The sequence below is a fragment of the Dendrobates tinctorius genome, unplaced genomic scaffold (genome assembly GCF_039654945.1).
Source record: "Dendrobates tinctorius isolate UK_male_01 unplaced genomic scaffold, ASM3965494v1 ptg000162l, whole genome shotgun sequence".
Lineage (NCBI taxonomy): Eukaryota > Metazoa > Chordata > Amphibia > Anura > Dendrobatidae > Dendrobates > Dendrobates tinctorius.
Window position 1 is genome coordinate 41,953,873 of NW_027361829.1, and position 24,178 is coordinate 41,978,050.

General features: G+C 39.5%; 1 gene segment (V, D, J or C); it reads left to right on the top strand.

Annotated features, from left to right (window-relative positions):
- Positions 1 to 24,178, top strand: part of LOC141052549 (T-cell receptor gamma chain C region C7.5-like) — a 53,058-nt gene that overhangs the window by 26,595 nt on the left and 2,285 nt on the right. The window contains 3 exon segments of the C gene segment in view: positions 4,474 to 4,560; positions 6,884 to 7,198; positions 8,454 to 8,513. Of these exon segments, the coding sequence occupies positions 4,474 to 4,560; positions 6,884 to 7,198; positions 8,454 to 8,513 (462 nt within the window).

Below are 24,178 nucleotides of genomic sequence, written 5' to 3' on the forward strand. Positions count from 1 at the left end.
GAAATTCAAAGTGCACATGAAGGACCAGAGGAATGGAAGCATGTGACCCAGAGAAGCAGGAGGATCAAGAGGCAGTCAGCACCCATACTGCTAAGGAACCAGTACCAGGCTCTTACGCAAGAGAACGATGAAGAAACACATCAGGAATAAGACTTTGCCCACAAAAAACAACCTTGTACGCCTTCAGAGTCCTCCTGGATGGAAAAGGAAAAATGTTGTGAAGAAGAAACAGAGAGTTGTCGTCATGTGGGATTTACTGTTGAGAGGAACAGAGGCCGCTCTCTGCAGACCGGATATAATCTCAAGAGAAATGTCCTATCTTCCAGGTACAAAAATTAAAGATGTGTCTGACAGGATATCAGGACTCTTCAGACCTACAGATGACTATCCATTCCTGCTAATACATGTGGAGACAAATGACACCGTGAGAAATAACCTGGAAACCATCCGCAGTGACTTTGAAAACTTAGGTAAGAAAGTGAAAGAACTAGGAGCGCAGGTGGTCTTCTCTTCCATCCTTCCAGTGGATGGCCATGGAACAAGGAGGTGGAATAAGAATCTGCAGGTGAACAATTGGCTAGGTCGATGGTGCCATCAGCAAGGATTTGGATTTCTGGATCATGGAGTGAATTGCCTATTCGATGGACTACTTGCTAGAGATGGGGTGCACCTTACAAAGATTGGGAAACATGTATTTGGAAGTCGCCTTGCTACACTTATAAGAAGAGCTTTAAACTAGAACAATGTGGAAAGGGAAGCAAAAGGCCAGAAAAAGCCATACACCTGACAAATACTATTAAGAATTCTGCTATTAGAAGTGGAAGGGAAGAACAAAGGCAAAAAAATCTAAGTAATAAAAATATTGGAGAAAGAGAAACCAATCACAAACTAAAATGTTTCTATCCTAATGCACAAAGCATGGGCAACAAACAAGGAGAATTGGAACTACTAACACAGGAGAAGAAATATGATGTAATTGGAATCACTGAAACTCGGTGGGACGATACACATGATTGAAATGCAAGGCTAGAAGGATACAACTTATTTACAATAAACAGACTTGATAAACGAGGAGAAGGTGTCACATTGTATGCTAGAAAAGCATATATCTGCACAGAGATTGAAGCTTCAGAGACTGGGAGTTCTGTGGAAAATGTCTGGGTAAGAATACAAGGACAGAGCAATGGAAAGGACACCATTGTAAGCATTTACTACAGGCCGCTTGTTCAAGCTGAAGATATGGATGAACTCTTTATGCATCAAATGGCCAAGTTCTCCAAAAAATATGACATAGTGCTCATGGGAGATTTCAACTATCCAGACATTTTTTGGGAGTCTCTCTCAGGAAAAACTAACAGATCAAGGACATTCTTGCTGACAAGTTTATCTTCCAAAAGGTAGGGGAGAAAACAAGAGGATCTGCTACCTTAGATCTAATCTTTATAACAAGGGAGGAAAAGGTTGAGGAGGTAAGAGTGGCTGGGATCCTAGGAGGTAGCGACCATGCTATTTTAGAATTTTGGATAACTAGAGGAGGAAGACCTGTGAAGACTCAGATGTCAAGGTTAGATTTCAGAAAGGCAGATTTTAAGGGACTCAGAAAGAGAATTGGAGGGATCCAACAGCTGGATATCCTTAGGGACAAAAATGTCCGGGACGGATGGGAAATCTTGAAAAATAAGATTTTCAAAGCACAATAGTTAACAATGCCAAAAAGGGGGAAGAATAGGAAGCATTTAAGGAAACCAGGATGGATGAACACAGAACTTAAACACATGCTAAAAAGGAAGAAAGAAATTTTATCAAATGGAAAGAGGGAGGCATATCTAAAGAAGAATATAATGCTGTCTGCAGAACCTGCAGGGCATGAATCAGATTATCTAAAGCTGACAATGAGTTAAGGCTTGCAAGAGATGTCAAAAGCAATAAAAAAGGATTTTGGGGAGTTGTCAAAACTAAAAGAAAAGTAATAGATGCTATAGAATTTTTACAGGATGAAAATGATGAAATGGTAAGACACAATGTTGAGAAGGCCGAACTTTTAAATACCTATATTGCATCTATTTTCTCTCAGAAAGGAAATTTAACATCAACTGATCTTCACTGTCCTATTAAGGGAATAGAAGAATCCAGGAAATCTATAAACAGAAAGATAGTGAGGAAACACTTAGCCAACCTAAATGAATTCAAGTCTCCCGGTCTAGATGACCGCAGAGTACTGAAGGAGATAGCAGAAGAAATTTTTGAACCACTCTCCATAATCTTTGAAAATTCTTGGAGAACAATAGAAGAGCAAATTTTGCTCCTATCTTCAAAAAGGGGAAGAAGGTGGACCCAGGGAACTATAGGCCGGTGAGTCTGACTTCTATACCAGGAAAGATCTTTGAACAAATTATTAAACAAAATGTATGCAAGTACCTGGATAAGAATGAAGTGATTAAACAGAGTCAGCATGGGTTTGTAACTAATAAGTTATGTCAGACGAACTTAATTTCCTTCTATGACAGAATCACTGACTGGGTGGATCAGGGAAATGCTGTAGATATAGTATATCTTGACTTCAGCAAAGCATTTGACAAAGTATCTAACACAATCCTTATTGAAAAACTGACTAAGTATGGAATGGACAAGGCAACTGTTAGGTGGATTCATAACTGGCTTAGTGATCGGAACCAAAGAGTGGTCATAAATGGCTGCACATCCAGTTGGAAGAATGTCTTAAGTGGGGTATCACAGGGCTCTGTCCTGGGCCCTGTATTGTTCAACATCTTTATCAATGATTTAGATGAAGGAATTGAGGGTAAACTGACTAAACTTACTGATGACACAAAGCTAGGAGGGATAGCTAATACTAGAGAAGAGAGAGGGGATTCAAAAAGATATAAATAAACTGGAGCAGTGGACAGCAACTAACAGAATGGTTTTTAACAGGGAAAAATGCAAAGTACTACATCTGGGCAATAAAAATGAAAGAAGTATATACAGAATGAAAGGAATAGGGCTAAGCAACAGCACATGTGAAAAAGACTTGGGTATACTAACTGAAGATTACCAATTACCAAGGATTTTGGTTTGAAAATTAGTGCCCACTTACAGGCAGCTATGTTTGCATCCTAGGTCTTGGGTTTTCCAGCAGTAAAACAACCCTTAACACACTTCAAGAAGCACCCAGAAATGGATGTAAACAAGGCACTGGATTTCTAATATCGACATTTAACTCGTGCTTCCAGCAAGCGCACCAGAAATCCCGCATATCAGTGACCCTGGCACGTGATCTCTGGTCACTGATGGGTCACTCAATCTATCAATGTAAAAAAAATAACCCAATTGTTAAATGGCGTATCCAGAAAAAAGGAAAAACGCCAGAATTAAGTTTTTTTGGTCGCCACAACATTTCATTAAAATGCAATAACAGACGATCAAAAGATTGTATCTGCACCAAAATGGTATCATTAACAACGTCAGCTCGGCATGCAAAAAGTAAACCCTCACCCAACCCGAGATCATGAAAAATGGAGATGCTACGGGTATTGGAAAATGGCGCAATTTATTTTTTTTTGCTTGCAATGTGTGGAATTTTTTTTTCACCACTTCACTAAAAAAAGAACCTAGACATGCTTGGTGTTTATGAACTCGTAATGACCTGGAGAATCATAATGGCTGGTTAGTTTCAGCATTTAGTGAACCTAGCAAAAAAGCCAAACAAAAAAAAGTGTGGGATTGCACTTTTTTTTGCAATTTCACCACACTTGGAATTGTTTTCCCATTTTCTAGTAGATGACATGGTAAAACCAATGGTGCCGCTCAAAAGTACAACTCGCCCCGCAAAAAAAAAGTCCTCACACGGCCATATTGAAGTAAAAAAATTAAAAAGTTATGGCTCTGGGAAGAAGGGGAGCAAAAAACGAAGATGAAAAACCCGAAAATACCTCTGGGAGTTAAGGGGTCAAGTTAGTAGGGCTATGCTTTATTTTCCTACACAGTAGGTGGCCACATGGTATTATGGTATGGTGCTGTGGCTCATTCATTCTTAGGACCAGTCAATGGTCAGTCTGAAAATGATGGCATATTGCAGATATTTGACATCACTTTCTATAATGGGGAAACTACTTTCTGACATGCAGACATCTATAAATCCTTTATGGCTGACATAGAATTAAAGTAGTACAAGTGTGAAATTATAAAAGCCTGACGAAGTACTTCCAATTCATTTATACTAAACTAAACCTCTGGTCATGCATTATAAACTAGATTGTGCAGGGAAAGAAGATTCCTGATTGGCTCGTTCAGTCTGAAATTCGTCAGTATCAGCAATGTTCAAACTGTTGAATAGTTAGCTCATCTCTACTCATCATAAACATTTCAGTATCTGAACAGCTGCATCACTTCAAAGGAAGGCTACCAATTATACAATAAACCACATTTAACGGTAGAATATATCATGACTTGTACATGTTTGCATTACATATTTTTGTAAGGGGAAATTACAGAGTGATTACTTTAAGGTATTTGGATCTGGGACCAAGCTAGTTGTTGTTGATAACAGTGACCCAAGTAAAGGTAAGTAAATATTTTTGCATATATCTCATTTAAAAAGTTTCACATGTCACATTTTGTTTATGAATATTTTTTTCAAATGCCTAACAGATGTATTGTTAATGTTTTCATGTAATTATAAACCTACATGTCACTAGATACAGAAGATGCAGATGGCTTTACCTTTAGCTTTGTGAACTCAGAAAAGCATAATACAATAATAGAGCAAAAAAATAATATTCAGGATTTAGTACTTAGCTAATTGATAATTTATTTTTTTCTATATTTGTGTATAATATGTTACGGGCACATGTATTTTGGAATTTTAATCTTCGAAAATTTGTACATTATTGCATCAAAGTGTATGTGACCACTTTGGTAATTAACAGCTAATGGAACATAAACATTCTTTCTCTACAAGCTTTTCTACATCATCTGGATCCAGTTAGATGAAGTTTTTTTATGCATATTTTTTAGCCAAACACAGGACTGGATACAAGAAGGAATGAAAAGTATAAAGACTAATATATTTCAATCCATTCCTATTGTATATCTGGCTAAAACAAAATGCATCTGAAACTACATAACTAATACAAAAAAATATTTTTTCATATTCTGTGCTATCAATGCTATGAATACAAAACAGCTTATATAGCCTATAAGGAGAGGGCATTCTCTGTCCTTCTAAATAATGCTGCACAGCAATAGTCACATAATGCTGTGCAGTGATTTACTAACAATACACACTGTATGTGCTTAATAGAGGCATGATTTTCAAATGGTCCTTGATTGTTCCTCTTTATGATCCTTTATGAGCAAAATCTATATAAAGATATGTAGACATGCCAGATATTCTGCTGCCGATTCTCTGCAAATCTACAGGTACAATCCTCAGCATTTTTTGTTGCTTGAAAACTTCTCCTTAATGGATCTTATTTTTCTTTAATAAATAATCAATAGTCCACTCGATTTCTGCAGGTTAAATTGACACTAGCATATAGAAAAATTGGCAAAGCAGAAATATATAGGGACAGATTTGTTAATTTTACTCACTTATATAACGCCATTAATTCCACAAACATTATTGGCACTGTCCCCATTGGTGCTCACAATCTAGATATCCTATCAGTATGTCTTTGGAATGTGGGAGGAAACCCACGCAAACACGGGGAGAAGACACAAACTCCTTGCAGACGTTGTCCTTGGTGGGATTTGAACCCAGGACCCCAGCCTCGCGATGCTAATCACTGAGCCACCATGCTGCCAGATATCTCAGATTAGTAATGAGCCATTTTTACAAGACATAAAAAATACAACATAATTCTTTCAATACTGGCATTCTTTTTTGCAAGTTGTTCACTAAAGGACAAGCTGATCCATAGACAGATCCAACTCATCTTCATGGTGTCATTTTCCATGCATACCGAGGTTCACGTAAAATGTACTTGCAGAATGCAATAACCCAATGCAGTGTGAACATAGTCTTATCTCTCAAATTTAGTAATATAGTATTGATAAATAAGTATGTCCTAGATCAGTGGTCTCCAACCTTTCTGACCTAGAGAGCCACATTCACCTCTGAGAGAGGATCGCGAGCCACACTCAGCTCCCGCCCCTCACAGTAGTGGCACCCAGAGCCCCCATTCCAGGTATAATGATAACCAAAGCTTTTCCACAGAATTCACCTTGAAGCAGTACACTGAGATCCAGGGGTTCCCACAATACCCCCATTCAGTATCCTCTCATCCAGCACTCCCAACACACTGTCACATCCATCTTCAGACACCACCTCTCACAGGTAGTATCATCCTGGCCCCAGCATACCATACTTAAATTAAATAAAAACCTTTAAGACCAGTATATGTGCATCCAGATCTGCTCTTCTGTGCAGGGCTACTCAAAAAATTCACCATTTTGAGATGTGCTCTTCATACCTGTTTGCCAGACCTGGAGCTAATGCACCAAACTGGCAGACAGTCGCGAGCCACAATTCATGGGACCACGAGCCACATGTGGCTCCCGAGCTAGAGGTTGGGGATCCCTGTCCTAGATAAACAAAAAATCATAAATAAAATGTAGAATAGTGATGTTATCTTACACTATATTTTGCGATATGAAATAAGTAAAACATTTTTCCAAAATTACATTTTGTTTATTTAATTTTTTACTTGCTAGGAAAATGTACTGATTGAAGCTTTATCTTATACTTTATGAAAAAGTTACATTGTTATGATGGTGTATATATCAAAACTTCTATTTTTTTTTATTTTGCACTGTAATTTATGATTAGGTTTATGATTATTTTTTTTATTTCACTAAAGTTTTAGCTTCAATTCTTTTTTTTTAGGCCTGAAAGCAACAGCACCAAGTGTGACTATATTAGCGTCATCCAAAAGAGATTTGAAGACAAAAAACTCTGCAATTTTACTATGCAACTTGCAGAATTTCTTCCCTGATGCAATTAAGGTGTGGTGGACTGTAGCTGGAAATGATCAGGTGCTGAATTCTGAGCAGGGGGAAATAATAACTGATCCATCCAGCCACATGTCCTCATTGTACAGCTGGATTACAATAAAACCATCTGACATAGGCAAAATATATCAATGCAGGTACAAACACGAGATAACTGGAAATCTGCCGCCAATAGCAGAGTATAATACAGGTAAATGTTTTCGCTTACAAACTTTTCTTTCCAATAATACTGCAACTTTTCGTTTACATAAGAACAGATTGTTAAAAGTAATTTGTAAAGAGCTTTTCAAAAATCTTTTCGCATTATTGGGGAATTTTATATTTTCCTCTATTGGTGTCAAAAAGTAAAAAAAAAAGGGTATTTGCACAAAAAATGCTGTGATGTCTTGACCTTTTAAATAAGCCATCATCCATAGTGAAAGCTTAGCATGATAAGTGGGAATTTTCGCGTGTTGGCCTATGTATTATGTATGTTTCATCCTACCATCTGGTACTGATTTTTATTTAAAGGGATATTTCCATAATAGTTATCCTGTATTCCAACTATACGATTGCTGGGAGTCCATCTGTTGGAATCCCCAGTGATGCAAAGAAATGGGTTCTGCAGAGTTCTTTCTAAATGAAATGGAGTTGTGCATGCTCAAACCATGGTCTATCAATGGTTTACGGGGCTGTTGGAAAAAGTCGATGACAGCGCTAGCTATTTTCAGAAGTCAAATAGAAAATGAATGGAAGAAAGATCAAGCATGCTCTATTTTATTTTTTTTGTACAGTCCAATTCTTAGGATAGCAGTGGGACCCCCAATGATCAGTTATACAATAGGAGATAACTTTGAATTTTGGCAATGCCTCCTTAATATATTTTTATACTAGTAATAACTATTTTTGTCAGAGAGATTTAACTCCCCCCTGTATAGATATATCACAAAATTCTATAATTATAGCTGTTCACGGGAATTAAGTTGCTTACTGAACTGTATCAAATTTACGTATTTGTACCATAAACTGTTCCGTACAATTGCAACATGACCTGTATGAATAATTTGCTTTACTAGAGACCACGATTTTGATTTTTGTTGGTGCTCAATACTCTGTAATCACCACTAATTATTACAATAAAGGGGCTTCTTTATGAAAAAAATGTGGCATATACAGTAATTCCCAGTGATCCCCGAATGACATAATTGTAGTTTTGCCATAGCTGGAGCGCCGCAGGTTGCTGATCCCTGCCCTACAGTCGGTGCCCCAATTGTAGCCTAGAATTATCTTCTCTATGACGTGCTGAAGAATATTCAAGTCAACTTCAAATTTCACATTCATCTTACTGTAACCAGAAGCAATTCCTTTACTTTATAACAACATCTGTAAATTACTACTCAAATTATTTTATTCTGTAAATTTGCTATTATCTTTTTTTTTTTAATATTCTATGTCATGTTTTACAGAACAATTGAAAGACAACATTCTTAAAACCAACAATATCAATGATTGTACATATATTTCAGGTAACTATTTTTGTGCAATTACATATTTTTACATGTGTCGTTTAAAATGTTATGACAGAAAGGGGGTGTCCAATCTTGAGCATTTATTGTATTTTAATAGTATATATCATAAATGTCCAATAGATGCAGATCCCACCACTTGATATACCATAAATATATTAGATAGGACATATTGTTTGAAACTGGAATAAATATAATTACAATTTATTTATTTTTTTAAATCTATAGCCATTTAATTTTTCACCAAAATAAGTCTTTGCCATAAGTCCTACTTGGACTTAATATATATGTCAATAAAGTGAATCCCTTGCTCAGCACTTCCTTAAAGAGCCAGAGCAGAGAGCCAACAAGAACCGATGCTTCCTGCTCTCGCAGCCCTCACCCATTCTTATATTACATGAACATCCACTTGCTTAAATGGGTGGCACTTTTTCTAGCATATTGAAAAAACTATATATCGTAGAATATGGAAAAAATAAATTTTATATTTAGCATATCTTGACACCTTAACGCCTTAACGACCAGAGGTATTTTTGGTTTTGTATTTTCATTTTTTTGCTGCCCTTCTTCCCAGAGCCATAACTTTTTTACTTTTTTCATCAAAATGGCCAAGTGACGGCTTGTTTATTGCAGGACAAGTTGTACTTTTGAACAACACAATTGTTTATAACATATCATATACCGGAAAACGGGGAAAAAAATCCAAATACGGTGAAATTGCAAGAAAAGTGCAATCCCACACTGGGTTTTTTTCTTTGATTTTTTTTTACTAGGTTCACTAAATGCTAACACTAACCTTCCATTATAATTTTCCAGGTCATTATGAGTTCATAGACACCAAACATGTCTAGGTTCTTTTTTATCTAAGGGTGGTCTCACATTAGCATTTCAGGCCGCAGCGTCGGCCTGCGCACAGCCCCCGCTAAGCCCCGCCCCTGCCATGCCTCCTCTGGTAGCTCCGCCTATAGGCACATGACGCTGCATGTGACCTGCGTCCCCTATCTTTAGCACTGGGGATGCAGGCCATGCGCAGGTATGCATTTGAAGGCACATGCATCCTTTTGACGGTGCGCCGACCAGCGCCAAACACAACCTGCTGCAATTTGGTGCACTCGGCGCACCGTCAAAAGGATGCATGCACCGACAAGCGCATACCTGCGCATGACCTGCGGCCCCAGTGCTAAAGATAGGGGATGCAGGTCACATGCAGTGTCATGCGCCCGTAGTCAGAGCTACCGGAGGAGGCGTGGCAGGGGGCGGGGCTTAGCGGCGGCTGTGCGCAGGCCAACACTGCGGCCTGAAACGCTAATGTGAAACCACCCATAGTGGTGAAAAAAAATCCAAACTTTGTTTAAAAAAATGGGACATTTTCTGATACCTGCAGCATCTCCTTTTTTTGTGATCTTGGGTTGCGTGAGGGCTTATTTTTTGTGCGCCGAGCTGATGTTTCTAACTATACCATTTTGGTGCAGATACAATCTTTTGATCACCCGTTATTGCATTTTAATGCAATGTTGCGGCAAATAAAAAAAAGTTATTCTGGCGTTTTGACTTTTTTCTCGCCGTTTAGCGAGAAAAAACCTTGAGCTTTTATATTTTTTATTTTTTTATATTTTTAAAATTTTTTTTTCACTTTTGGCATGCTTCAATAATCTCCATGGGAGACTTGAAGCTGCCACAACCCGATCAGCTCTGCGGCATACAGGCGATGATCAGATCACCTGTATGTAGCAGAATGGCTGACTTGCTATGTGCACTGACCAACAGGCGGCGCTCATAGCAATCCGGCACTGACAACCATATAGGTCTCCAGGAAACCTCTGGTTGTCATGCCAACACATCGGTGACCCGTGATCACGTGACGGAAGTCACCGGTGGACAGATTTCTGACACTATTCCCGGAATCGCATGTTAAATGCCACTGTCAGAGTATGACAGCGGCATTTAATGGGTTAATAGCCGTGGGTGGATCGCGATTCCACCTGCGGCTGTTCCGGGCACGTGTCAGCTGTTCAAAACAGCTGACATGTACTGGAAAAGATGTGGGCTCACCGCTAGAGGCCACATCAAAGTGAGGGAGTCCAACATCGGCGTAAATTTACGCCCAGTGTTGGAAAGGGATTAATATAAATACCTATGATGGGTATATCATTTTATTGTTGTAAAAACTCCAATCTGAAAATTAAAGCAGTTTTTTTTTAAACTTACAAAATGTACATTTTTTGCCACACCACATTTGCTCGATACACCAAGGGTGTGTGTAAATATAATACAGGAAAGATACATATCTTTGTACCGTGTTAGCCAGTAGATAGAAGAATATTTAGAATTGAGAGTCCTCAGTGGTTGATACCTTTAATGGCTAACTGAAAAGATGGTAACAAATTGCAAGCTTTCGAGACTACGCAGGTCTCTTCATCAGGCTAGACTTTGAATTAGTCTAGCCTGATGAAGAGACCTGCGTAGCCTCGAAAGCTTGCAATTTGTTACCATCTTTTCAGTTAGCCATTAAAGGTATCAACCACTGAGGACTCTCAATTCTGAATATTCTTATAAATATAATATATACTTTTAATTAAAATCCACTCCTTAAAATTGAAATCACAACACCAAGAAGGCAAAGTCAAGGAATTATAGAAATCAAAATATCTATAGACATGTTTGTAACTTGTGAATGATGAGAGAATGGGAAAAATGTACAAAAACAATGTTCAGAAATTATTCAGTTTGGTGTATGAATGCCATAAAATACATGCACTTACATGTCTAGTGCTAGAACACTGTGGGAAAGGAAGCAAAAGGCCAGAAAAAGCCATGCACCTGACAAATACAATTAAGAACTCTGCTATTAGAAGTGGAAAGGAAGGACAAAGACAAAAGAATCTAAATAATACAAATATTGGAGAAAGAGAAACCAATCGCAAACTAAAATGTTTCTATACTAATGCACAAAGCGTGGGCAACAAGCAAGGAGAATTGGAACTACTAACGCAGGAAAAGAAATATGATGTCACTAGAATCACTGAAACTTGGTGGGACAATACACATGATTGGAATACAAGGCTAGAAGGATACAACTTATTTGCAAGAAACAGACTTGATAAACGAGGAGGAGGTGTCGCATTGTATGTTAGAAAAGCGTATATCTGCAGAGAGATTGAAGCTTCAGAGACTGGGAGTTCTGTGGAAACTGTTTGGGTAAGAATACAAGGACAGAACAATGGAAAGGACACCATTGTAGGCATTTACTACAGGCCGCCTGTGCAAGCTGAAGATATGGATGAACTCTTTATGCATCAAATGGCCAAGTTCTCCAAAAAATATGACATAGTTGTCATGGGAGATTTCAACTATCCAGACATTTGTTGGGAATCTCTCTCAGGCAAAACTAACAGGTCAAGGAAATTCTTATCCTCTCTTGCTGACAACTTTATCTTCCAAAAGGTAGGGGAGAAAACAAGGGGATCTGCTACCTTGGAAACAGGGAGGAAATGGTTGAGGAGATAAGAATGGCTGGGACCCTAGGAGGTAGCGACCATGCTATTTAAGAATTTTGGATAACTAGATGAGGAAGACCTGTGAAGACTCAGACTTCAAAGTTAGATTTCAGAAAGGCAGATTTTAAGGGACTCAGAAAGAGAATCGAGGGATCCAATGGCTGGATATCCTTAACCCCTTAATCTCCACTGACATGCACAGTCCGTCATGGCAGGAGGTAACTTCCTGCACCATGATGGACTATGCACATCATGGCTTTGAACTGCCACTGCATGTAAACACGCAGTGACAGTTCAGTGCCGACAGCTGTCTATGACAGCTGAGAGGCATGGCAAGGGGTGCAGGGACCATTGCAGTCAGTCCTTGCACGCCAAGGGCTGTGACTGGTCAGTCAATCTGACTGACCAAACACAGTAGTGATCGGGCAGGAGAGGCTGAAATGTCAGCATTTCCTGCCCGATGATCAGTGCAGGAGCTCAGCGCTACAGTGGCTGAGCTTCTGCACTGACAGCTAGGAGCGGAGCTCCCTCTGCCCCCAGCTGTTAGCCCCCACACTGCTGCGATCGAGCGCAATCGCAGCGTTCAGAGGGGGAGGCAGAGGGTAGGGGGCTCCCTCTGCCTCAGGTCGGAGTCCCCGCGATGTAATTGCAGGGCCCAACCTGTGCATTGATGACCCGGAGGTGTCATGACAACCTCCGGGTCACTTACATACGGAAAGCTGCAGAGACCATGCTCACAGCAAGGTGTCTGCAGCTTTCAGCATAGGCATAATATATTACAATGCTGGAGCATTGTAATATATTATACCAAAAGTGAAAGTCCCATAAAGGGACAAGGTAAAAAAAACAAACTTTTTTTTTTTTAAAAATGTACAAAAAATATTAAAAAATAATGAAAAATATTAAAAAAATCCCCTAAAATTACACATTTTTATGTAAAAAACAAACAAAAAAATACACATGTTTCATATCGCTGCATCCGTAAAAATCCCATCTGTAAAAGCGTCACCCTAGTTAACCCCTTCAGTGAACGCCGTAAAAAAACACAAAAAAGTAGCAAATTATACTTTTTTCAAGTGGTATCATCATACTGCTTGGAAAAGCTGCAATATCACGCGATCAAAAAGACAGATATAAATAAAAATGGTACCGCTGAAAACGTCATCTTGTCCCGCAAAAAATGAGCCACCATACAGCTCCACCAGCGGAAAAATAAAAAAGTTATAGCTCGCAGAATAAAGTGATGCAAAAATAATTATTTTTTTCCATAAAAAAAACACCAAAACATAAAAAAAATATAAATGAGGTATCACTGTAATCATAGTGACCCGAGGAATAAAGTTGCCATACCAATTTTACCACACGCGGAATGATGAAAAAAAAAAGCAACTCCTGAATTGCTAGTTTTTGTTCATTCTGCCTCCACAAAAATCGGAATAGCAAGCGATCAAAAAATGTTATGTGCCAAAAATGGTACCAATAAAAACATCAGCTCGTCCCGCAGAAAACAAGACCTCACATGACTCTGTCGCTGGAATATGGAAAAATTATAGCTCTTAAAATACGGCGATGCAAAAATTTCTTACAAAACATTCTTCCAAAAAAAAAGCGTCTTTTAGTGTGTGACAGAAGCTAAGCACGAAAAAAGGATATAAATCTGGTATTGCTGTAATCGTACCAACCCGAGGAATAAAGTCACCATATCACTAATATCGCACGAGCAATGGCGTAAAGAATAAAACAAACTCTTCACCTTTTGTGGATTTGTGCATTCTGCCTCTCAAGGGACGCAGTAAGGCGATCACAGTGGTTTACCCCCACATGTGGGGTATCTGCGTACTCAGGACAAATTGCACAACAACTTTTGGTGTCCTTTTGCCCTTGGGAATATAAAAATTGGGGATAAAAAGATCATTTTTGTGGAAAAAATATGATTTTTTAATTTTACGACTCTATGTTATAAACTTCTGTGAAGCCCTTGAGGGTTCAGAGCTCTCTCCACACATCTAGATAAGTTCCTTTGGGGGTCTAGTTTCCGAAATGGGGTCAATTGTGGGGGGTTTTCACTGTTTAGGCACATCAGGGGATCGCTAAATGCGACATGGCATCTGATCTCAATTCCAGCCAAAAAAGTCAAAAGGCGCTGCTTCCCTTCTGAGCTCTGTCATGTGCCCAAATAGTGGTTTACCCCCACGTATGGGGTATCAGCGTACTCAGGACAAATTGCACAATAAATTTTGGGGTCCTGTTACCCTTGGGAAAATAAAAATTGGGGGTGAAAAGATCATTTTTGTGGAAAAAATATGATTTTTTAATTTTACGACTTTATGTTATAACCTTCTGTGAAGCCCTTGGGGGTTCAAAGTGCTCACCACACATTAAGATAAGTTCCTTGGGGGGTCTAGTTTCCAAAATGGGGTCACTTATGTGGAGTTTCCACTGTTTAGGTACATCAGGGGATCTCCAAATGCAACATGGCTTCCGCTCTCGATTCCAGCCAATTTGACATTCAAAATCTCAAATGATGCTCCTTCCCTTCCGAGCCCTGCCATGCGCCTAAAGATTGGTCTTCCTCCACACATGGGGTATCAGTGTACTCAGGAGAAATTGCACAGCAAATATTGTGGTTCATTTTCTCCTGAAACCCTTGACAAAATAAAAAAATTGTGTCCAAAGAATAATTTTGGGGAAAAAAAGTTAAATGTTCATTTTTTCCATCCACATTGCTTCAATTCTTGCAAAGTACCTAAAGGGTTAATAAACTTCTTGAATTTGGTTTTGAACACCTTAAAGGGTGCAGTTTTTAGAATGGTGTCATTTTTGGGTACTTTCTGTCATATTGACCCCTCCAAGAGACTTCAAATGTGATGTGGTCCCTAAAAAAATGGTTTTGTAAATTTTGCTGTAAAAATGAGAAACTGCTGGTCAATTTTAACCCTTATAACTTCCTAACAAAAAAAATTTTGGTTCCAAAATTGTGCTTATGTAAAGTAGACATGTGGGAAATGTTATTTATTAACTATTTTTTGCGGCATATCTCTCTGATTTAAGGGCATAGAAGTTAAAAGTTTGAAAATTGAAAAATTTTTAAAATTTTCGCCATATTTCCATTTTTTTCATAAATAAATGCAAGTCATATCAAAGAAATTTTACCACTTACATGAAGTACAATATATCATAAAAAAACATTCTCAGAATACGCAGGATCCGTTGAAGCGTTCCAGAGTTATAAGCACATAAAGTGATAGTGGTCTGATTTCAAAATTAAGGCCTGATCTTTAACCTACAAAATGGCTTGGTCGTTAAGGGGTTATGGACAAAAATGTCTGGAAAGGATGGGAAATTTTGAAAAATGAGATTCTCAAAACACAATTGTTAACAATTCTGAAAAGAGGGAAGAATAGGAAGCATTTAAGGAAACCAGGATAGATGAACACAGAACTTAATCACATGTTAAAAAGGAAGAAATAAATGTTTATCAAATGGAGAGATAGGCATATCTAAAGAAGAATATAATGCTGTCTGCAGAACCTGCATGGGACGCACCAGATTAGCTAAAGCTGACAATGAATTAAGGCTTGCAAGACATGTAAAAAAAGATTAAAAAAAAGGATTTTGGGGATATGTCAAAAGTAAAAAATAGTCAAACATGCTTTAGGATTCTTACAGGATAAAAATGATGAAATGGTAAGAAAGGATGTTGAGAAGGCCGAACTTTTAAATTCCTATTTGGCATCTGTTTTCTCTCAGAAAGGAAATGTAACATAAACTGATCTTCACTGTCCTATTAAGGGAATAGAAGAATCCAGGATATCTATAAACAGAAAGATAGTGAGGAAACACTTAGCTAGCCTAAATGAATTCAGGTCTCCTGGTCCAGATGACTGCAGAGTACTGAAAGAGATAGCAGAAGAAATTTTTGAACCACTCTCCATAATCGTTGAAAATTCTTAGAGAACAGGAGAAGTCCCAGAAGACTCGAGAAGAGCAAATGTTGTTCCTATCTTCCAAAAGGGGAAGAAGTTGGACCCAGGGAATTATAGTCCGGTGAGTCTGACTTCTATACCAGGAAAGATCTTTGAACCAATTTTTAAACAACATGTATGTAAGTACCTGGATAAGAATGAAGTGATTAACCAGAGTCAGCATGGGTTTGTAATTAATAAGTCCTGCCAGACTAACTTAATTTCCTTCTATGACAGAATCACTGACTGGGTAGATCAGGGAGATGCTGTAGATATAGTATATCTTGACGTCAGCAAAGCATTCGACAAAGTATCTTACACCATCCTTATTGAAAAAATGATTAAGTACGGAATGGACAAGGCAACTGTTAGATGAATTCATAACTGGCTTAGTGATTGGAACCAAAGAATGGTCGTAAATGGCTGCACATCCAGTTGGAAGAATGTCTCAAATGGGGTATCACAGGGCTCTGTCCTGGGCCCTGTATTGTTCAACATATTTATCAATGATTTAGATGAAGGAATTAAGGGTAAACTGATTAAATTTACTGATGAAACAAAGCTTGGAGGGATAGCTAATACTAAAGAAGAGATAAAGAGGATTCAAAAAGATATTGTTAAACTGGAGCAGTGGGCAGCAACTAAAAGAATGGGAGAAATAGGGTTGAGCAACAACGCATGTGAAAAAGACTAATAGATCACAGACTGAACATGAGTCAACAGTGTGATGCAGCATCAAAAAAGGCAAATACAATTCTGGGATGTACACCGTGTGCAGAATTATTAGGCAAGTTGTATTTTAAAGGATTCTTTTTATGATTGAATAACAACTATGTTCTCAATCAACCCAAAAGACTCATAGATATCAAAGCTTTTTGGAAGTTGGAGTGTTTTTTTTTTAGATTTGGCTATCTTAGGAGGATATCTGTTTGTGCAGGTAACGATTACAGTGCAGATTTATTAGGCAACTTAATAAAAACCAAATATATACCCATCTCACTTGTTTATTTTCACCAGGCAAATCAATAGAGCAACAAAAAATTTAGAAATAAACATTTCTAACATTCAAAAACAAAACAAAAAAAATCAGTGACCAATATAGCCACCTTTCTTTGCGATGACACTCAGAAGCCTTCCATCCATAGATTCTGTCAGTTGCTTGACCTGTTTACGATCAACATTGCGTGCCGTAGCCACCACAGCCTCCCTGACACTGTTCGGAGAGGTGTACTGTTTTCCCTCCCTGTAGATCTCACATTTTATGAGGGACTACAGGTTCTCTATGGGGTTCAGATCATTATTTTTTCTTCTTTTAGACCTTTACTGGCCAGCCACGCTGTGGAGTATTTGGATGCATGTGATGGAGCATTGTCCTGCATGAAAATCATGTTTTTCTTGAACGATACAGACTTCTTCCTGTACCACTGCTTGAAGAAAGTGTCTTCCAGAAACTGCCAGTAGGTCTGGGAGCTGAGCTTCACTCCATCCTCAGCCCGAAAAGGTCCTACAAGTTCATCTTTGATGATACCAGCCCATACCAGTACCCAACCTCCACCTTGCTGGCGTCTGAGTCAGAGTGGGGCTCTCTGCCCTTTACTGATCCAGCCTCGGGCCCATCCATCTGGCCAATCAAGAGTCGCTCTCATTTCATCAGTCCCTAAAACCTTACAAAAATCAGTCTTAAGATATTTCTTGACCCAGTCTTGACATTTTATCTTATGTTTCTTGTTGAAAGGTGGTCGTTTTTCAGCCTTCCTTACCTGGCCATGTCCCTGAGTATGGCACACCTTGAGCTTTTTGATACTCCAGTAATGTTGCAGCTCTGAAATATGGCAAAACTGGTGGCAAATGGCATCTTGGCAGCTTCACGCTTGATTTTCCTCAATTCATGGGCAGTTATTTTGCGCCTTTTTTATCAACACACTTCTTGCGACCCTGTTGGATATTTGCCATGAAACGCTTGATTGTTCGGTGATCACGCTTCAAAAGTTTGGCAATTTCAAGACTGCTGCATCCCTCTGCAAGACATCTCACAATTTTTGACTTTTCAGAGTTCATCAAATCTCTCTTCTGACCCATTTTGCCAAAGGAAAGGAAGTTGCCTAATAATTAAGCTCACCTTATATAGGGTTTTGATGTCATTAGACCACACCCCTCCTCATTACAGAGATGCAAATCACCTGATTTACATAACTGGCAGCTGGCTTTCCAGCCTATACAGCTTGGAGTAGGACATGTATAAAAAGGATGATGTGATCAAAATACTCATTTCCTGAATAATTCTGCACCCAGTGTATTAACAGGAGCATACAGTCTAGATCACATGAAGTCATTATTACGCTCTACTCCTCTTTGGTCAGACCTCAACTGGAATACTGTGTCCAGTTTTGGGCACCATATTTTAAAAAAGACATCAACAAACTGGAGCAAGTTCAGAGAAGAGCGACCAGAATGGTGATCTTTCTGCAAACCATGTCCTATGAGGAACGGTTACAGGATTTGGGAATGTTTAGCTTGCAGAAAAAGAAGACTGAGAGGAAACTTAATAGCTGTCTACAAATATCTCAAGGGCTGTCACATTGTAGAAGGGTCATCTTTATTCTCATTTGCACAAGGAAACACTAAAAACAATGGGATGAAACTGAATGGGAGGAGACACAGATTAGATATTACAAAAAACTTTATGACACTTAGGGTGATAAATGAGTGTAACAGGCTACCACGAGAGGTGGTGAGGTCTCCTTCAATGGAAGTCTTCAAACAGAGGCTGGACAGACATCTGTCTGGGATGATTTAGTGAATCCTGCTTTGAGCATTGGGTTGGACCAGTTGATCCAGGAAGTCCCTTCCAACTCTACCATTCTATGATTCTATGATTATATGCTATCAATGATGTTATAATGATTGTGGAATATTCGGCCATGCTGAATTCACTTGGGCACAAAAAACAGCAAGATTTGCTGCTGGCATCGCCCTTTGTAATTACTGACCAATGACATTCCAGATGATCTTGATGCTTACAGTAGCACAAGCAAGATGCGGTCAGGCATTGTGTTGAAAAACGTTCCTGGGGAACTTTCCAGAAATAGCAGTACCACCGCTTTCACCACCAAATCAATGTAACGCCAAGCTGTTAGTGTATCTGGGGTTAAGAATAAGGGTGCCTGGATTCCAAATGTTATGCCACCCCACACAATAATTCCAATAGTAGGAGCAGGGTACAGTTCCCTCCTGAAGGCCTCTTTATGGCATTGCCCATGCAATCACCATATCAATTTTCGGCTATCATTGTATGCAAGACAAAAGCAGGAGTCATCGCTGAAGAGGATAGGCCTATAATCAGCTTCCACTGCCATCTTGATCTTCATCATAATAGCCGTTGAGAGCGGTGGCGTGTGGTCTATGGAACACCTGTAGCTGGATGTCTGGTTTTTAGCCAAATATAATATTCAGACACAGCTTGAAACCTTAGGTTTAGCCAATTTGAATTGCAGAACAGAGTTGTTCAATCATTTAACCAGTGGGTCAGTCATTTCTCCAAAGTGTACCAGGAGCCATTTTATAATGTAATGCTAGGCCACATGTTTCTTATGCTACTGTGAGCAGCCTGCTTGGCCTAAACATTTTATCATGACCTTCAGCGTCTCTAGACTTGTTTCCCATAGCGCAAACCTAAGGCATCATTGATTGGCAATTCATTGGATCTTCATGGCAGTGGATCTTGATGGCATTCAGTGTGGCAGTTTTTCTTTTCATCTGAATGTACAGCTATAACCAGCTATGCTTTCCTAGTCATCAATGACCCCAATATTAGTACTAGAAATACACTGTCATTACCAGAACCCCCCTAAAAAGCAGAAAACATCAAAGAGAGGAGTAAAAGGCCACTAGAATGATCAAATAAAAAAAATAGTCATTGTTTATTTCTCAAAAAACATGATTAAAAAAAACACATAGTTGAAAGTGATGTGAAACAAGAACATATCCAATCATTATATAAAAAAAACTGGGACCAATACATGAAAAACATATATAATAATATATAAATGATGAATAATTCAGGTCTCTACTTATTGTATTGTACAAACCCATAGTACCGAATTGTAAAAAATACCTTAGGTGAATGAATTGCGATATCTTCGTTAAAATATATAATATAATGAGCTTCCGAGTGGATAAATAGTTAAACTGAAATCAATAAGTCACAAACAATGATTAATCAGTCATCATGTGCCTTTAAAGGCTGCGGGTGGAGCTGAGCTCTGACAGCGTCAATTAACAAGCTCCAGCAGGGGAAGCGCCATGAGCCCATCGGCATGCCTGTGACCTGATCATGGGGTGCGGATGTGTTGTCCTGACAGCCTGGGGGCTGCTGAAAACCCTCATGCCTGTCATTGTGATTTTCCTGTGAAACCCAGCCTGTAGCTGGTGTTCATAGGAGATCATGATAGCTATACATTTTAGCTGTATATAGCAGTGCTGATGTACAAGCAATCATAAGATAACAGCTTCAAGTTCCCTAAGGGGACTATTAAATACCGTAAAAAGTAAAAAAAAAAGGTTAAAAATATCAAAACAAAAACACAAAAGTTCAAATCACCCCTCTTTTACCCTATTAAAAATAAAGCAAGAAAAAAATGACACATATTTAGTATCGCTGCGTAAAACTCCAAACAAAATATAAAATAAATTAATCCTATCTGTAAACGGTATAAAGTAATGAGAGAAAAATCAAAACATCAGAATTACATTTTTTTTCACATTATGGAATAGGAGGTTATCAAAACATTGTGTCTACCACAAAATGGTATCAGTCAAAACTCAGCTCAGCCCCATATCTCAAAAAATGAAAGCATTTCGGGTCTCGGAAAATGGCAACAGAAGCAAATGGGTTTTTTTTTACAAATTTCAGATTTTTTTTCATCACTTAAATAAAAAAAAAAAATACATCTTTGGTATCTGCGTAATCCTTCTGACCTGGAGAATCATATTGCCAGCTCAGTTTTACTGTATAGTGTACACGGTGAAAAAAAAATTGCAAAATTGCTACTTTTTTGCAATTTCAATGCACTTGAAATTTTTTTCTCACTTTCCAGTGCCATTACTTAATAAAATGAATGATTCATTCATTAATTCAAGTCATTCAAAAGTACAACTCGTCCCGCAAAAAACAAGCCTCATACAGCTATGTGGATGGAAAAATAAAAAAGTATTGGCTACTGGAAGAAGGAGAGGATAAAATGAAAAAAAGAAAAAAAAAGTCGCCCTAGGGTGAAGGGGTTAAATTAAAGAACAGCAATCAAAAAGAAATTACTTAACTGTATTGCTTTTGGCAATAGTGCTTCTGCTGCCATTTACACCGACTCCCTGTGCCATTTTTCGGCTACTTAAGTCACGCTGCTCAACCCTCCCACACGCAAAGTGCAGATGTAAATGTGGCGCCCCTGAGGGTTCAGTCGCCACGGAGGTACTGCACCTCCTCCTGAGGTGTGGTACCCCACTATCCAGGTAAGGTGGAGACACCTGACCATGCTCCAACACCTGCACCCCACACCACAAAGTAGTGTAGAAAAGCACCTTCGGCGGCTCCGTGCTTGGAGTGTAGCATAGCACCCCTTGGTGGCTCCCTGCTTGGAACACAAAATGTGCTGGGAGGTGGGTGGAGTTTAGTTGACACAAAAGAGCGGGAAGAGTTGAGTTAGTCAGTCAGTCCTTGCATTCAGTCAGAGAGTGAGGATGTAGACGGACGGAGTGTGAGACAGAGAAGATCCCCGGAGAGGGATGGAAGGAGGAAGTGCCGCAGCAGGCCACAGTGATCTGGGTCTGCTGGCACAGGACGGAGACAGAGAAAGAAAGCTTGATTCTCCATTGGGAAGAAGGATTAGCATGGAACGTAAGGAGAATAAGAGAACAAGGACCAGGGTTAGAGGAGAACCCTTTTCAAGTTCTAAGCGCAAGGCTGGGGTCCGGTCCGCGAGGTTGTACGGATACTAATGGTCCTGCAGCAGACAGCGGAGGAATATAAGTAGTGACCACTTTATTCCCACCTGAGACTTGGGGGAACAACAGCAACATATTAGTGAGCCGGGACTTAGTAGCAAGGAGTCCCCGAAGCAGGCTACAGCTGTCTGCCATACAAGTAGAGTTCATAGGAACATCTGACAGGAGGAACTCCAGTGTAACTCAGTGCTAGGCGTACTTCATTCAAAGGCGCTATAAGAGGAGACATTCAGAAAAGGCACATATGTTGGCGGAGTGTTGGAAAGGATTACTTCATCTTGCCTGGAAGTTGGCTGAGCTCCTGACCCGGAGGACACGGCACGGATGCGGGCACCTGTACCTGCAACAGACTGTGAGTAAAGCTTTGGAACTACATGCCCTGGTGTCCTCCACTTATTCCGGCGCCAACCTGCCCAGCACTGCTACATCCCTTGCGCCTGACACTACACCATCTAAGTGTCACTTCACCTACACTGCCCTGAGACTACAGCCCTGCCTGTGGAGGGCTATAACATGACTGCTGCACCACACCATCTGTCCCAGAGGATCTGCTTGCAGCGTCGGATTACATCTCTATTGCCGAACACCACAGGTGGCGTCACGAATCACTTATAAACTTTCACCACCAAAAGCACACTGAAACAACCCCCTTTCGTAATGGAGCCCCAGGGCCACGGACCAGGTCACTGCTGCCGTGACAACCCCCTGTTGAGAAGATCAACCGGCCCGGTACCGAGTACCCCACGGCCCTGGTGAGTGAGGACGCTCCATAAAGCCTGCTTGATCACATTACCAAGGCAACCTGGAGCCGAAAAAGACGGGGCTGTGCAGACCACCTGGAGAAATGAATAGTGTATGCACTAAAGAATGAAAATGCAAAATGTGAATATAGATCAGATAAAAGTATGCAGTGCAAATAAGAAAACACATGTACAACACTACAGTAGTTAAATCGAGATTACTATGTGCAGAAATGACTTACAGCAGGGGTACACAAGCTTTTTTGGCACAAGGGCTGCATTGTCATACTGAACCACTCTGGAGGTGTCACTAAAAATTAAATTGCTAATACATTCTGTGACATTTATGGAATATTGTAAGTATATACCATAAAAGTCTGATATAAATTCTATTTACAGCACTCTTACCGCCACTAATCTGCAGTCTAATAATACGTTCACAGGTTTTTGTTAGGGATTTAAACGTGACTTCTGCTCCAAAATCTAAATGAAAAAAAAACTTGACAAATACTATTTGAATAAGTTTCAGAATGATTTAGATGGGCAAACTTCTTATAGTGCACACAGTGCTGTTATTTTTTCATTGTATTTTGATTCTGCTGCGTTGTACAGTACCTTTATTTCCTATGGAAAAAAAAACGCTGTGCACATGCTGCGGATTTTTCCGCGCGGTTTTGCTGCGGGTTACAATCCGCAGCATGTCAATTCTTTGTGCGGTTTCCGCTGCAGTTTCACACCTTATCATTATGAGGTGTGAAACCGCAGGGCAAAACCGCAGGCTAATCCCCAGATAAACCGCAGGACTTTTGTCCTGCGGATTTACCTGCGGATTTTCCAACAAAATCCGCACAACCAAAAAACTATGTGTGCACTTACCCTAAGGTTTCACAATTCCCATAATCTTCAGTGGAGTCACCCTTATGGATGGCCACCTGCCTAACTTACATACTGCTTTCTGGAGTGCCTGTTGGGTGACAAGACCCCATTCTCCTGATCGATGAGCCTTCCAAAGATGTCCACACAAGGCACCATTAATACTTTGCAGTCCCTGCTCCTCAGCTTCTACCACTACTCTTCTGCTCACATATAGTTAATCTGTCATATAAGCATTTTTCTATCCATATCCATGATTGAAGGCCGCAGAGAATGGCATCACGAGCCGGAAGAGGCATCAGGGTCGCAGGTTGTGCACCCCCCAACTTAGAGAAAAGAAAAAAATGTGGGCTGTAGCAAAAACCCAGTTAATAGCCCAATGGTAGTCAGAAAAATATACAGTACATAAATGCATGTGAACACAAATGAATATATGAAGTGCATAATGTGGAACACAGGTCTGAGCAAAATAGCATATACAGAATGTGCAAAAAGAAGTGGATGAAAAATGCAGTTGTAATTGATCATGCTTTAAAAAAACAAACTACCGTAGTCATGCTCTAAACACATCACCATATGAAACATTTTAT